The sequence below is a fragment of the Cibotium barometz genome, chromosome 64, assembly GCF_041138505.1.
Source record: "Cibotium barometz isolate CiBa-2024 chromosome 64, ASM4113850v1, whole genome shotgun sequence".
NCBI lineage: Eukaryota > Viridiplantae > Streptophyta > Polypodiopsida > Cyatheales > Cibotiaceae > Cibotium > Cibotium barometz.
In genome coordinates this window covers 16,153,333-16,169,735 of record NC_141109.1, presented here as the reverse complement: position 1 = coordinate 16,169,735, position 16,403 = coordinate 16,153,333, and the positions used below count along the sequence as shown (strand labels likewise).

The 16,403-nt window shown below is 40.1% G+C and overlaps 1 protein-coding gene across 1 annotated transcript in view; it reads left to right on the top strand.

Moving 5' to 3' along the window:
- Positions 1 to 16,403, top strand: part of LOC147603376 (putative chromatin-remodeling complex ATPase chain) — a 42,139-nt gene that overhangs the window by 14,288 nt on the left and 11,448 nt on the right. The window contains exons 6-20 of the mRNA XM_086796984.1: positions 9,472 to 9,593; positions 11,652 to 11,749; positions 11,872 to 12,051; positions 13,006 to 13,227; positions 13,329 to 13,463; positions 13,611 to 13,893; positions 14,027 to 14,100; positions 14,188 to 14,408; positions 14,524 to 14,611; positions 14,695 to 14,788; positions 15,319 to 15,507; positions 15,680 to 15,714; positions 15,827 to 15,903; positions 16,017 to 16,106; positions 16,197 to 16,266. Coding sequence (XP_086653110.1) covers positions 9,472 to 9,593; positions 11,652 to 11,749; positions 11,872 to 12,051; positions 13,006 to 13,227; positions 13,329 to 13,463; positions 13,611 to 13,893; positions 14,027 to 14,100; positions 14,188 to 14,408; positions 14,524 to 14,611; positions 14,695 to 14,788; positions 15,319 to 15,507; positions 15,680 to 15,714; positions 15,827 to 15,903; positions 16,017 to 16,106; positions 16,197 to 16,266 — 1,978 coding nt within the window. The remainder of the gene's footprint in view (positions 1 to 9,471; positions 9,594 to 11,651; positions 11,750 to 11,871; positions 12,052 to 13,005; positions 13,228 to 13,328; positions 13,464 to 13,610; positions 13,894 to 14,026; positions 14,101 to 14,187; positions 14,409 to 14,523; positions 14,612 to 14,694; positions 14,789 to 15,318; positions 15,508 to 15,679; positions 15,715 to 15,826; positions 15,904 to 16,016; positions 16,107 to 16,196; positions 16,267 to 16,403) is intronic.

The following is a 16,403-nucleotide window of genomic DNA, read 5'->3' as shown; positions in this document are numbered from 1 at the left end:
ATCGTGGACGTGACCAACCTCACCATTCTAAGTAACTCAAAATTCTTCTCAAGGTCAATTAAAGTTGGAATTATGTACCGTGTGTTTACGAAACCATCGTTGGTTAGAGTGTCCTAAACGTCTCAATGATTGACAAAACCCCAATGTGGAATCTTCCAATATCACGTGCACTTTGTATTGGGGTACACAATGACACACTAGTGCAACATTTGTACAGAAGTAATACCTTTTTCTAGGAATATTTGTCGTACGTCGTGATCCCTTTGTGAGCCCTCAGTCCACGGACAGTCAGGCACGAGCTACGTAGGTCAGTCTCTGAGCCATAGAAGTTAGTCTAGAGTCAATTCTCTTAATCCACGTAGAGAATACATCAAATAAAGTGCATGTAGCAGTCAGCCATAGCTTAGGTCTACATGTAGAAGCATCATTAACATGTGGGCATGTATGGGTTGGAATACAAGGTTGTACTCAAAGCAAGGTATGTGTTGTGAGCAATCCTAGGGCATTAGGTAGCAAGTCAACGGTAGCATATGTGCTAAAGGGATGCAAAGGTTTGTCCGACTTGTTTGGAGGCCTGGCTGATTGGTTAAAGAAGAGGTTTTCCTCTTGCACTTATATTCCAAAGCAAGCCGACCAACACCAAAGTGATTGACTAGCATTTTTGAAATATTTTGCATGTTGTCTAAATAGACCTAGCCGACTGTCCTCTTGGTTGACCAACAGTCTTGAATCATATATAAGTAGTTGCATAACTCGTTCAATACTCAACAAAGCATTCAATCGTAAAGTCAACATTCAATATCCTTTTCTCTCGAGGCTATCAATGAAGCTCCTCTTCAACATTCTTGGCTAGCATATGTGCAGTCCTACAACTATTCGGACTTGCATAAGTGGCTCGAAGAGTCTTCTCCAGTGCCTTGGATTTGTGGATATTAGTCGATGTATGGTCTTTCTCGTCCTTGGGTTGGGGCAGTCATATCGCTTGTTCTCAAGCATTGTACAACATTCTTGAACGAAGTAATGTAAACAAATCCTCTTGCTTGTAGGCATAGTTGCAAAAAAATGCGTTTTTTAGACAGAAAAAAAAACGTGTACGTTTCAAAACGTCCTAATTTTTGGAATGCATTTTTTTATTTAAACAAATTTAATTTAAAAAAAATTATTTTTTTTGGAAACATGTTTTTTTAAAAACGTGTTTTTTTAAAAACAAGAATGCTCAATGTTGGTAAATCAATATTAAAGTTGGCATTGTCGCCACTAGGTCCATGGGGGCTTGGGACCATGTGAATGTATTATCATTATGATTTAATGAATTATGATAGCCATAGGCTTCAAATTGTTCACTCTTGAGTTTTTATGCACAAGTTTAACTTTTATACATGAAATCTGTGGTTCCTAGGGTTAAAAACTATATATATAGGCCATAATTATAGCTTAAAAATTTAATGAAGAAAAAACTTATTTTAAAAACTTTTTCAAAAATAAGTTTTTAAAAGTATTAAACTCGTATAATACTTCCCATTTTAAAAACGTTTGGCAACTATGCTTGTAGGGGAGCCCTTTAGTGGGTAATTGGGACCCAATATTGTGTCGTCTACTTCTCTTCTCTCTCTACTCTGTGAATTGGATGCTAAAGATCTCACCACATAAAGGTATAAAGGTCTTGTTGTGCGTTACTACGATGAACCTTAGTGCTTGTAAAATTGGTATCAAAGCTTCAGGTTGGTGACTCGACTTGGCTACCTAAAGAAGTGAGATCATTTGGTGGATGATAACACTATGGTTTGGAAGAAACACCCAGGCCTGCAAGACTTCACATCAAGAAGAAAGCCAACAAGAAGTTATGAAGGCACTAGATAATGCAATCATATAACAAGGGAGACCGGTCCTATTGAAATGTCATTTAAATTTCAGCAATGCTCTCTCATTTGGTTTTGTGCTATTTCATCTCGTTTAATAGTGTTAATAGTTTTAAGTTTCAATAGTGCTCTCTCATTTGGTTTTGTGCTATTTTATCTTGTTTAATAGTGTTAATAGTTAAAGTGTATCAAGATCGTGCTTAACTCTTTTTTGGACAAATTACAGTTTGAATTTACACTTTGAGTTTCATCCTTTATCGGACGTTATAGATGGTGAGGGGTCTCCTAAAGGGGAAGGCTCTTACTTGGTAGAGAGTAATTAGGTACTACTTGGTGGATTTTGAGGTGCACTTTCAAGATGAGATTCTCCAGGCGGAGGATGAGTTTGATGTGGTGTTCGAGTTTGTAGACTTGAATATATAGAGATTTAGAGAGCTGCAATCTCGAGCAGGGCACTTTATTAGGATTCCTTATTCGTGAACTTGTTCGAGATCACAAACTTGAGGTGAGGAACAATCATAACATCATGCTTGAGAATGCCATCTAGTATGCTTGGATTTATGAAGAGACCATGGCTAGCCAAACTCAAAAACAAGTCTCTCTGAAATTTCAAACTCAAAGTAGTTTCGAACATGGTTCCCAATGTAAATGGAAGTTTATGTTGGGGAAGGCTTTTCATAATAAAATTAAACCCAAGCTTCGAATGATTTCAATCTAAAGAAAGAGAAGAAAACCCACTAAGGTCTTTGGACTTTTTGAGACGGTGGATGTTTCATTTGTGCTTTGGAAGTTTTCCAATGGAATTGGATGTATGGGTCAGTATTAGAAAAGATAGTCTCAAGAAGCTTTGGAGTAGTTCGATTGTGCGTTTGAACTCTTTGCGATTAAACTTTTTTGATGATTGGATTGGACAAAGATTGGACTCTAGCATTTGTTTCCCTTGGTGCGCTATGATGCGCATAAATTCTTGGAACATGGAATTTGTATCACCTTTGGCAACTTGGCTTCTTGATGCAGTTGTTGTAAAAAGAAAGTTTCTTGAGGGGTCGGGTGTGCTCTCTCATCGCCAAATTTTGCCATAGTGGAAGTGGTCAAGTTTTTCCGTGACCACAATAAAACCATCCACTATGTGTGGGGGAGATGTTTTCGGTTGCTTTCAGAGGCTATATATAAATCAACCGTCCTTCGAGGGACATGAGTCACACCGGAAAGGGAGTGCTACTGGCGTCTGAAAACCAACCACACAATGAGTATTATTATTATTTTTGCTTGGTTGAATCTCTTCACCAAAAGACAAAGCTTTGATACCACTGTAACATGTGAAAGCTTACAAACATAATTATACTTTCTATAAGGAATATTTAACACCTTGGTTCTTGATGATTGTTTGTTGAGAGAATTAAGACAGATTTTGTCGATGTCTTCCTTGTTGAATTGCCTTATGATTTGCTGCTCAGTAGGTCGGTAGATCATAAGATTGATTTGCTTCTGGGGTCCCCACCTGTGAGCATCGCACCTTACAAGATGAGCTAGTTGGAAGAGGACGAGATTGTCCGTTGACAGTTGTCTGAATATCTCAAGATTCGATAGAGATACGGAGAAGTAAATCTCCTTGGGGAGTGTTGGGATTATTTGAGTCTCAGTGGAATAGGTTGTTTTGGTGTGAACATCCTTAGTTGTGAACATCCCTTATTAAGGGTTAGGTCAAAGATAAAGGCCTTAGTGCCTACAATAACTTTGTACAAAGTGTGAGTATTATCATTCATAATACAATCATTGTATTCGTGTGCAATCTCTCACTCGAGCTCTATCTTATCCCTCTCTCTCTCTCTCTCTCTCTCTCTCTCTCTCTCTCTCTCTATCCCTAGTCACCATCACCATGGCTTGAGCTTCCATCTCTATCTCCACCATAGTAACATGAAACGTTTCGTTCGTTTCGTCGTTTCGAAGCTTTCGCTTCGTTTTGTCTGTTTTGGACGAAACGCAAAGGTTTTGAAATGACGCTTCTTATATACACATACCAAATTTATTATATAGCCAACAGAAAGATGAGGATACATTTTTTGGGAGTAGTGGGTATGAAATTCATGATTTTGGGAGTACGTTTTTTGGTATTTCAAAATTTGGGCAAGAAAAAAAGAGAAAGAGAAGAGAAAAGAAAAAAGTTGGAAGGGAAGAGGGAGGTGAGAAGAAAAGGAGAGAAAGTTGGAAGACAAGAAAAGGAGAGAAAGGAGGAGGAGGGAAGAGGAGGGGTGGACCGTGGAGGAGAAGAGAGAAAGAGGAAAAGGGAAGAGGAAGAGGAGGCGTGGAGGAGGAGAAGTGAAGGAGCGAAAAGGAGGAGTGGATGAGGAGAACAGGCAGAGTAACAGGTTGCGGCCGAGAAGGAACGTCGGTTGCGTGAAGTGGCAAATGGGCAACAAACAAGGACTGAAACGATGGCAAAAATCGCATTTGCAAAACAAACCTTTCGCCCTTTTCTTTTACCTCATTTACATTTGGGCGAAACACCGTTTCGACGGGCAGGTTTCGTTTCGTTTCGAAACGTTTCAAGACGGCAAAACAGGTTTTCATGTTACTATGATCTCCACTCACCTCATGTGATCGTGGCACCATGATATCCAACATGGTATCAGAGTTGGATTAACTCTTCTTCCAAAATCCTTCCTCTTTCACAACCATCATGTGTTTCCATGTTAAGCTTGGGTGAACACTTACTCTATGTTTTTATCTCGAGCTGTGGCCATCATCTTGTGTTTTTAAGCCATGTGAGCCACTATCATCATCATCAATAAACCTATTGTGATGTGTTGCACAGCCCACCTTCTGACGTTGTGGTTCTGGTTCCTTTTGCGTGCTTGCGTTCATCTCTATTGCAAGGCACATCTCCAATTTGCCACCTCTACATCTAAGGTTTGCACAAATGTCATTGTTGCTTTGAAGTGCCGTTGTTTGTTGTCTGTGCCACCAACTATAGGCGGTCCCACGTTCTTTGGAACACCCCAACGTCTATAGCTTGGCTCTCCGAACGTTGCCTGTTGGCTGCCTCGTCCCTTGTGTCCCAACTCTCTGGACTCCACTAGAGGTTGCATTTTTGAGCCCCTCTTGTCTGTGTTGTGATTGTTGCCCTTGTGTCTACTCCGGCTATTGCCCTTTGCAAATAGCCTTGGTTGGGTGGCCGCTCCACCTTCTAGCCTCGACATTCTTAAGGTTTCAAATCTTGGGAGTCTTCTAAGGTTTCAAATCTTCATGTTTAAGCATTATAAGGAGTGTCAAATTCATATTATATATTTTAAGGTCTCTTTGTTGTGCTTGTTTGCTCTCCAATTGATTTCTACAACAATTAGCACATGTGCACCAAGCTAAAAATTTATCATATCATTATCTTTTTGAGATAAAGCATCATGGATGACTACATCCATTCACATCGGTCTTCTGCACTGGCCACCGTTGTGCCAAAAATGACTTCAATCATCAGCATCATTAGGAAGCAATTGCTCATTGCAAGTACAGGTTTCACACTTGACATTCAAGTGTCGGAATCTTGGAAACAACGTCAAAAGGGATCTTCATCGGCATCGAGGGGGGATTCTTCCTCAACTTCTAGATCTTATCTATGTATGAATCAAGGGTTCTTTGCTCGGGTTGTCTCCCAAAATCTAAAAAATTTGGATGTTTTTTTGGAGTTGTTCTAATGCCTTGATGCTATAAAAGGCAAAGATGTATTCTTATCCGAGTTAGGAGTTGGGGGATGACTTAGCAATAATCTCAGCTTCGGTCATAAGCTGATTTAGGGAAAGTTATGGCACGAGAGGTCCACATGGCTAGGTCGCCTCTTTGCAGTGATGTGATGGGGTAGGAGGTTGGTTTCTTTTGCGTTCGGATCTCACCACCTTTGCTCCTAGGGGGGGGTTTTGGAATTATCCGAGCCTCCGTGGTGTAGGCTATGTCTAGGTTGTTTTGGTGTGAAAGTCCTCTTAGGTATGAATGCCTCTTATTAAAGATTAGGTCAAAAGATAAAAGGCCATAGTGCCTATAAATACATTGCGCATGGTGTGAGTATTATCATTCATAATACAATCATTGTGTTCACATGTGCAGACTCTCTCACTTGAGCTTTGTTGCATCTCTCTCTCTCTCTCTCTCTCTCTAGTCCTAGTCACCATCACCATGGCTTGAGCGTCCATCTCCATCTCCACTCTCACCTCATGTGATCGTGGCACCATGATATCCAACAGGGAGCTCCAGTGCTTTTAAAGCACAAGGACGTTACTTGGCGGATGTGTGTAAGCTAATAAAGTTACGGTTAAGAATAGGTATCCTCTTTCCAAAGCAGATGATTCGATAGGTAGGTTGCAGGGTCTTGCCTATTTTATGAAGATAGATTTTCGTACCAGTTATCACCAAATACGTATATCCAAGGCCTTTCATTGTCCCATCGTTGTGCAAAACATGTATCTACAGTATTTCACATACAAACTCTCTTTGGGGCTCCAAAACCTTGCAAAGAACCAACGTAGTTGAACAAGAACAGACTAGGGAAAATTTGTCCATCAACGCAACATAACTAGATGAATTGGGCTTATTGGAAAGAATTGAGGGCAGTATGGTCTCAACAACTGAGTAGATGGGGCATGCTTGTGTCGGATCACACTATATTGTGGGTCTCAGGTCAAGTGTATATCAAAGAAGATTTTTATGAATAGATTGCTTTGATTTGAGTAATTATGATCTTGCTAAGTTGATCTTAGTTGATAGTTAATTATTTCAATAATTCAATCAAGGTTTTGTGCATTTGCTTTGATTTATCCTAGATAAGCTAGATTTTCAAGTGGCTACAAGATCGACTATCGACGTTCTTACGTGTAAATGTTGCATGCTTTTGAAATGCCTCTGTAGAAATCTTCATGGTCCAAAGACATTGGTTTTTGGTAAAGATTATCATAATCCTTTTCTTGCAAGACATACTGTCTAGGTTCTCACAAGGCTTGTATAACTGTTGCTTTCTTGCACACACAATTCCTCAACAACTAGCCATACATTTTCAAGCAACACCTGAACGGTTTGCACATCTCCATCTTATGCATGGTATGTTTTCATCTTTTCATGTCTTTGCAATTCTTTAGTTTAATTATTTCAGTAATATTTTAACATTAGTTATCAAACTTATATGCTTCAAAGGTACACATTATATGACTAGTTACTTGCACAGCTAAACCTTTTGCTAATGTCATGAGCTTTCTAGTCCCAAATCATTGTGTTTATATGTTTTGGAGTTTAGCTATTGTAACTTACACAATGTGTAGTTAGTGATTTGCCTTTTGGGCATTTTTTTCTCTTGATTGATTTCTTAAATTTAAATGATACAACTACTATAAAGTGTGGATTATCAATCTTCTTTCTTATTCTCTCTCTTTTCAAGCTCTAGATGTAGTGTTATCGGGTGTAATTTTCTCTTTTTCCTATTTCTTCTCATCAATTGGTGAAGGCTATGCTTTTACAATATACATTCTTATTGTCTTTTTTGTTAGGGATCCATGGGACAAAATTAGGGCCCAAGGATTCTCATCAGACAAAATTCTTTCAAGATCACCTAAACACAAGACAAGCACAAGATTACTCTAGATGTAGTGTTGTCGGGTGTAATTTTCCCTTTTTCCTATTTCTTCTCATCAATTGGTGAAGGCTATGCTTTTACAATATACATTCTTATTGTCTTTTTGTTAGGGATCCATGGGACAAAATTAGGGCCAGGGATTCTCACGAGACAATTCTTTCAAGATAACCTAAACACAAGACAAGCACAAGATTACTCGAGATCAAGGTTCCTCGGGCTAGCGCGCCACCCAACCATAGATCCCACCGCCCAACCATAAATCCCATACAATGCAAGATCTCCCTTGAGCATATGGGCTAAGACTCTGTCCATACAGTCTACACTAGTCAGCCTTGGCGTACCATACTGCCAGGACTTGCTTGAAGAGACCATCGGTGGATCGTGTGCCTTGAGGATGGACAATTGGGAGTGGATTGCATCCATGATCTAGGCACATATCATCTTGTCACATGACGATACAAATTAAGACAATCTACTCATCATATAACACTCACTTATATAGCTTTTTGTAAATAAAAGCTATACTAATGAGTTTTTAAACTTATAAGTCTCAATATTAACTTGTAAGCCTTAGCTCATATAACAAGTCCCCAGATTGTCACCGTTTGGCCGCCTAGGTAGTGGTACTAGAATGACCTCTGTTCTAGCAGTCTTTGAGCTCTGTATTTGGGCACTTGGGCTTTGGACTAGCCACCTCTAGTGACTAGAACTTATGTTTTGAGCTTGGACCATGGAAACCACATTTTCGACTGGCTAGAATGGTTATTGGATACAAGCTATGTGAATGGGAGATTGTCTACTGCATCACATGTTTTGTGTGCTTGGCAAATGTTTTCGCGTGATTGTTTAGTTTGTTGCTTAGCTTGTGTCTAGTTAACGCTTGCTCGTGAACTGTGCGTGTGAAAGTGTCTGCTATAAAGTGACTTTGTAGGTTCACATCCACTTATAAGTGGATGGATTCTTCATACAAGAGGTTGGACTTATATTAATGTTTGGTCGGCCAAAGGACAAGGAAGAATCCATCCACTTATAAGTGGATGGATTCTTCATACAAGAGGTTGGACTTTATTAATGTTTGGTCGGCCAAAGGACAAGGAAGGGTGTCTCTCTCTCTGCTATTTGGGCATGATGTGGTGCCCACACATTTTCGGCAAGTAAGTGCCTAGCTCGCCATGTTGCAAAGGTTAGGTGCATGGCCAACCAAAGGGGACTCTCTCTCTCTCTCTCTCTCTCTCTCTCTCTCTCTCTCTCTTCCATGATGAGTTTCCATGGACAGTTTTGTATCACCCCAGTGAGATAGCTATGTTTATGTTTTCTTTTTGTTTTATTTTCCATTCCATGATGAGATATGCCATGGACATTATTGTATCACTTTGGTCTCATAGGCCCATTGGGTCTTTAGTAGACGCTCTCTCTCTCTCTCTCTCTCTCTCCATTGCAAAAAGAAAAACACATGTGTAAGTACCAAGAGGAGGGGTAGTAGCATTCGAGACATGGCTCCATGTGCAGAGTCCTTGGCGTCCCATGCCACCAATACACACCGATCAGATGTAAGCACAAAGTAGCCTAACACCCTAGTCTCTGCACGATCTCAATTTTAAGGAAAAGTTCCTCTCAAATTTTGTACATTGAAACCTAACCTTTTTCAGTAAGGTTTAAGGCTCTATGTTAGAAGGTTACTCATTGCCCAAGGTTTAAGGCTCTAAACTTTGTGAGCTACCATGGTGATATACAAGAAGTATCACTTTTTTCATCAACTTGTCGCAATGTTAACTCTCTCCATGTCTTGTCAAGGATTTGGTTCAATGATTCTAGATTCAACATTATGATCTGTAAGGGTTTAGTATGACACATACTGAAATAATGTGCTTATGAACTACACAAATATCGTGTATTTGTGAAGCCATCTTTTTTGGGTTTTTTTTTTGTTGGGGGAGTGGAAATTAGTTTTTTGCAGTTTATGTTTGGATAATGTCAGCCTCATTTGTTTTTATGCAGGGGAAGGCACAGCTCAAAGCACACAGAGGAGGAAGAGGATGAGGAGTATTTGAAGGAGGAAGAAGATGCTCTTCGCAGCAATGTAGGAGGTGGTGGTACACGACTATTAGTGCAACCATCTTGTGAGTAATGGAGTTACTTAAGCTCAGCTCTAGCTTTCTTTTTGTACTGGCTTTCACTTCCCAGCAAGATATTAGTGTACTATATTCTGTAAGCTGCCTCACCAGTTACGTCGGTGTAGTGTATCAAGATGAAGATTTCCTGAATTGTATTTCGCTTATTAGGCTAATGGAAGATTTATAATTGATAAGTTGGAACCAGCACTTGAGGATATTTCAATTCAGTTGCTTTGAGACAATGTATGAAGAATATTGATGTGGATCTTTCTATTTGTGTTTCTTGTCCGTGGTCTAAGTGCAAGGTTAGTCTGTATTATGCTTTGGGAATTTCATGAGAGGATTCTTATTAGAGATAACACAATCAATATTTGTCGTGAAGCCCGTGATTAATCCTTCCCTTTTCAAAAGTGTTGATTAGAATGACAAGTCTTCATCTGTAAACATTGCTGAGTGTTAGAATTCAATGCTTCATCTTTGGGGTGGTAAAGTGTGTATCGGATGGTTGTGTCAGAAATGCTCACATAGTCCCCCAGTGTTACACAACGGTATTTGTGCTTAGGGCTTCACTCAGGTGCAAGAGCAGGAAGAAGAATTTGTGTTTGGTGTCTGCTAATATAGCTAATTGTTTTGAATTGACTGCTAGAGTTTTTCGACAACTGACTGATGTGTATCTAAGTATTGTGTGGCTTTTGGATCATTATATCTTTGGTCTCCATGCTTGCATGACACCCTTCAGACTTGCTTTACGTTAGCATTTGAAGCCTCGGGCAATTGATATTGCTCCACTTGCATGGGGCTCCTTGGTGGCACTTCTCTTGAGTTGATTGCTTCTGTGCATGCGCTTTTTTCATGAGAAACTCTGGACACACAGTGTTCCTAAATTTCTTTTCAAGAAATTCACGTCCTATATGTAGTAATATTCTTTGCTGTACCTTGGGCATGTCAATTAGCCTCTTATGAATGTGCGCGCGTGGGTGCCGGGGGGCGGGGGGGGGTGTATGTGTGGGAGCATATATTGATACCAAGTTCTACACCCACTATAGGCACTGATGATGTTAGTGGGGATGTCGTAGTATCTAGTCCATACTATGCATGATGGAGTTGATGGTTTATTGGCTTGTGGATGACTACCATGAGGTTATAAATTGCACTTTCTTATAAGATGAATTTGGGCATGTTCTTGGATTCATCTAGGTATATATGTCGATTAGCCTTCATTATCTCATTTATTTTGCTAGGTCTTGCTTTTTCTGTAACCTTGAAGAACTAGCGTCCACACTATTATTATTATTTTTTTGTAATGACTTGCCCTTGGTGTTGAGGTTCTTGGCTTCTGTGATATCTTCACTTTGGCTTTGCTCATCAAGTTCTTTGGGGCCTCCAACCAAAACTATATTAATTGATGGATTATCCTACAGTGGGTGATCTGCTTGCACTTGCACTTGCACTTGCTCGCAATGGCTTTCACCTCATCTCTATGAGGATTGTTGTGGGTGTTAATGCTTGCCATGTTCGCAACTATGTGCCATGTTGAGTACATGTATTATTTTCTTCATCATTAAAAATTTATCAAACTTATTCGTCGCCAAGTGGCAATTTGTGGGAACAATTGTATGCATTTGATTTTCTCCTTATAACCTTTTATTTGGATGAGTGGTCCTGATGCGAGTTTTCACTACCCCTCACATTGTGGAACCTGGGTTGCACACCATGCTGGTATCCTGGACGTGAATGCTGAATGCAGTGCATGCTAAACGGGATGATAATGCACAGGCATGGGTTGTATACTTACGAATTAATGCTTGTGCATTTCACTTCTATCATGCTGGCGGCAACAGGGCATGCTAAACGGGATGATAATTCACAGGCATGGGTTGTATACTTACGAATTAATGCTTGTGCACTTCACTTCTATCATGCTGATTATTGAGCGGCAACAGGACATCACATGTTTCAACCTCTTGATTGTGAGAAAAACTGGCCATATTAAAGATGGTTAGGGCTTGATCTTTTGAAAATTCCGGCTGCTCTTTTGGAACTGATGTTATTTTCTATTCACAGGTATCCAAGGAAAGATGAGGGACTATCAGCTTGCTGGTTTGAACTGGATGATCAAGCTTTACGAGAATGGCATCAATGGTATTCTTGCTGATGAAATGGTATAGGAAGAGCTTTCAGCATGCTTCTCCCCCCCGCCCCCTGTTTTCTTTTGAAAATGGAGGCTCACTTTGATTTGATAAGTCAACATGCAGCCTAACATTGTGGGCCATTGAGTTTGTAGGGTCTTGGCAAAACATTACAAACTATCTCTTTGCTGGGCTATTTGAATGAGTTTCGTGGGATTAAGGGCCCGCACATGGTGGTTACACCGAAGTCAACATTGGGCAATTGGATGAATGAGATTCGCAGATTCTGTCCGATTCTTAGAGCTGTAAAATTTCATGGAAATCAACAGGAACGGGTAAGATGTTTCCTAAGCTTTGGGAGAAGTTGAGTTGTGGCCTTCTGTTAATCTTTCTGACAGACTGTTGCATTTAATTTTGACCTCTCAATGCAACTCTCTGGTGAAAATGATTGTTGTCTTATTTTTAATCTAGTCTCTGAGTGACAGGCCATTTGAATACATTTTGGCCTTAGTTTTGAAAATGTTGTGTACAAGAGTTTTATTTTGAGTTAGCTTGAAGTTATTTTGGGGTTGTAAGTAGTAGCAGCTTAAGTGGGTGGTCCCTCCTCTATTTGTCTCTTTCTCTTCTTATGGAAACAAAATATCATGTCTGGGCTGATGGGAAATTTTTCTCTTGTTTTTTAAATTTGAGTAACTATTGTGGATTGTGTAGAAGTACCTCAACTTTCTAATCTCACGTGCTGTGCACTTTTGAAGCAAGTGGTGCTGCTTCTATTTTGATGTGAAAGATTTTCATTTACCTTTCATGGATTTTATTCCCTTTCGAAAACCCTCCTTAGCCCATAGGGAGTTTGTGTGCTCTATAGCTAAGGTTGGTGTTCAAATGGTCTGCTTTATGAGACGGTCAAAAGTAGAGATTGAAGGCCTAACAACACTGCTGGATGAGCCAGACAAGGCTATCTTATTAGATACCCAAAGGGTAATTAAGGCAGCACAAGCTATGTAGAGTCTCAGGGCTTTGCCAATAAGCAACCATGAAAGTGGCCTGTGATATCAATGGATCTTCTTGTTTGATGGGTGGATTTCCCCCTTGGATCATATCAGATTCTCAGTTATGATAGGTTTCATCATTGTTGTAGCCTTTGTAAATATTTATGGTAGAAGATCTCAATGTTTTGCACTCAACTGGATTTGCTGGACACGGGTTTGTGAATAGACTTCAACACTCGCCATTACTTCTGCAATTTGTGAAAATTTGATAAATTGTTTTCGGCCTCTCTATGGGTGCAGACTTTTCAAAAAGACAATCTTTTAGTACCCGGGAAATTTGATATCTGTGTTACAAGTTATGAAATGGCCATCAAAGAGAAGGGAGCTCTGAAGAAGTTCAGCTGGAGGTACATCATTATTGATGAGGCACATCGGATAAAGAACGAAAACTCATTGCTTTCCAAAACAATGCGGATCTTCTCTACAAATTATCGGATGCTCATCACTGGAACTCCTTTACAGGTTTTCTATGGCTATTCTACATGTTTGTAGTTACATTGGCGTGGTGATATGCTCATTAAATTATCATTATGCTGTTTTCCAACTTTTCACTCTTTTTTCAGAATAATCTGCATGAACTCTGGGCACTTTTGAACTTCTTACTGCCAGAGATCTTTAGCTCTGCAGAAACCTTTGATGAATGGTTTCAAATAACAGGTGAAAACGACCAACATGAAGTTGTCCAACAGCTTCACAAGGTTACAGTCCTACTAACTTGCCCTCAATCCTGTTTGTTGTTTGTTTCTTTATCAGCAATCAATTCTTCATCTGTGCTTTCCATTGGCTTTTCTTAGGTTTTACAGCCAGCAAATCTTTCACCTGCCCTGCTTATTGGTTTGTCTCAGGTTCTGCGGCCATTTCTTCTACGAAGGTTGAAGTCCGATGTTGAAAGGGGGCTACCTCCCAAGAAGGAAACAATTCTAAAGGTGGGGATGTCACAAATGCAAAAACATTACTATCGGGCTTTGCTTCAGAAAGACTTAGATGCTATTAATACTGGTGGAGAACGAAAAAGACTGCTGAACATAGCCATGCAATTACGCAAGTGCTGTAATCATCCTTACCTGTTTCAAGGTGCTGAGCCTGGCCCCCCCTACACGACTGGGGATCATCTCATTGAAAATGCAGGTTTGAAGGATTCTTGCTAATTTGTGTTCAAAGACTGTTTGGTAGGCCCTCACATGAAGGATAGAGTGCTTGAGATATTTTACAGGATTGTCCTTTTTCCTGTACTAAGAGGTGGAGTGGAGCTCATTTGCAGGGAAGATGGTTCTACTAGATAAGCTCTTACCCAAGTTGAAAGAACGGGATTCACGCGTTCTAATCTTCTCACAGGTATTCTTGGGACACTATCTGCACTAGCACACTTTCGAGGTTGGCTTTTGTCCAGTGTATTCTAAGATGTGCTTTCCTTTGAAATAGATGACAAGGCTGCTGGATATTTTGGAGGATTATTGTGTCTATCGTGGATACCAATATTGCCGTATTGATGGGGACACTGGTGGTGACGAAAGGGAGAGTTTTATTGAGGCTTTCAATAAGCCAGGAAGTGACAAGTTTATCTTCCTGCTCTCCACAAGAGCTGGAGGTTTGGGAATCAATTTGGCGACTGCAGATATTGTCATTCTTTATGACAGTGATTGGTGAGGACAGGCTTCGTAAGCTCTGTAAAAAATGCATCTTTCCAAGATTTGATTGTATCTCTCAAGCTGAGCGTTTCTTTATATGATGTTACCTGCATTCCCTTTTCTTCCACAGGAATCCTCAGGTGGATTTGCAGGCGCAAGATCGGGCTCATCGTATTGGACAGAAAAAAGAAGTTCAAGTGTTCCGTTTTTGTACAGAGGTATGTATATGTGGATGCAAAAACTAAAGTAATTTGGTGTAGATTTGACATTGGCATCATTCTGATGAAAATTTTGGCCACAGTTGACAATTGAGGAGAAAGTAATTGAGCGTGCATACAAGAAACTTGCCTTAGATGCACTAGTGATTCAGCAAGGTCGGCTTGCCGAACAGAAAGGTATGTTTCTCTTATGATCCAGCCATGGTTGTGTCACCAAAATTTTAAGCAGTTAATTCGGTGTTGATGCACAGGTATATGGATATAAGATCATAGAAAGCCGTAGGTATTAATGTCCAAGAGTCCATAAAACCAGCAGAGGTGCTGTTTATTAGATCAGTGTAGCTGGAAGATGGTGCAAATTCTCTGCATTTCCACATACCACTTCAACATGTCAAATGTGCAGCTTACCCTGGCACAAACCATGGCTTGCAAGTTTCAAGTGTACGCTAGCCCACTGTGATATGCACCATGCCTTCGCAGAACTAAAACTTTAGCCAGGTTTGCATCATCTGTAGGAAGCATTCTGGGTGAGAAATTCTCTGGTTCTTACCTATCGTGTGCCTCACCACTGCCTCTGATCTGGTCTGTCTAAATATGCCTCTATAGCCGCATAGATCTCAGGGTTAAGGGCATCACAATACCTTACCGGATAATTGGTAGTACATTTTGGATTCTCAATTTAACTTGTGCACTATCTGGATGTGCAGCTGTGAACAAAGATGAGTTGCTACAAATGGTGCGGTTTGGAGCTGAAATGGTTTTCAGCTCCAAAGACAGCACTATTACCGATGAGGATATTGACCGCATTATTGCAAAAGGGGAGGAGGCAACAGCCGAGCTTGATGCAAAGATGAAGAAGTTTACAGAGGATGCAATCAAATTCAAGATGGATGACAGTCAGTACTTTTATGTCTTATTTCAAGTGTAACCTTTAAGTTAATCGAAGCCATGAGCGTAGTAGAATTCACTTGTTTATAGATCCACAGTGGTCTTAGCTTTTGTCACTTCAAATGGGCCTTTTTAAAAGTGCTTGTGACATCTCACAATGGGCCTTTCTTTTTGTACCAGCTGCTGGGCTCTATGATTTTGATAATGAAGAAAAGGTATCTGCATTTTAAGCTTCATTGCATGCTCTCGTCTAGCCCCTCTTCGTATCCCCTGTAGTTTTTGAAGCAACTTTTTGACACTGGATTATGCTCTTCGATACTATGCTAGGATGAGGGAAAGCTTGATTTGAAGAAAGTAATTACAGAGAATTGGATTGAGCCACCTAAGCGGGAGCGTAAGCGGAAGTAAGTTGATCCATACGCTTTGTCGTTATTTATTATCAACATTATGCCTTATGGTTATGCTAATACTAGTAAGATTGACTAATGCTAGTTTTGATGAATTATGGATGGATCAGTTATTCTGACTCGGATTATTTCAAGCAAGCTCTCCGACAAGGAGGCCCTACAAAGCCAAGGGAACCTCGCATTCCAAGAATGCCACAGCTGTATACACCTTAACATTTGGCACTTAGAGTCTTCAAGACTTTACAGAGGATTATGTCGGTCAATGCATTTTTAATGTGAATTTGTTGTAGGCACGATTTTCAATTTTTCAACACACAGCGGCTAACGGAGCTTTATGAGAAAGAAGTCCGGTTTCGCCTGGTAAGGTTTACTATTTTTTCCCATATTAAGGTCCAGTATTAAAGTATAGGCACGTGCCTGTCAGATCTAATTGCTACCTAGATTTGTTCTGTAAGTGCTTGGTTGATTTCTTTTTAGGCAGTTTGAGTGTCTTATTG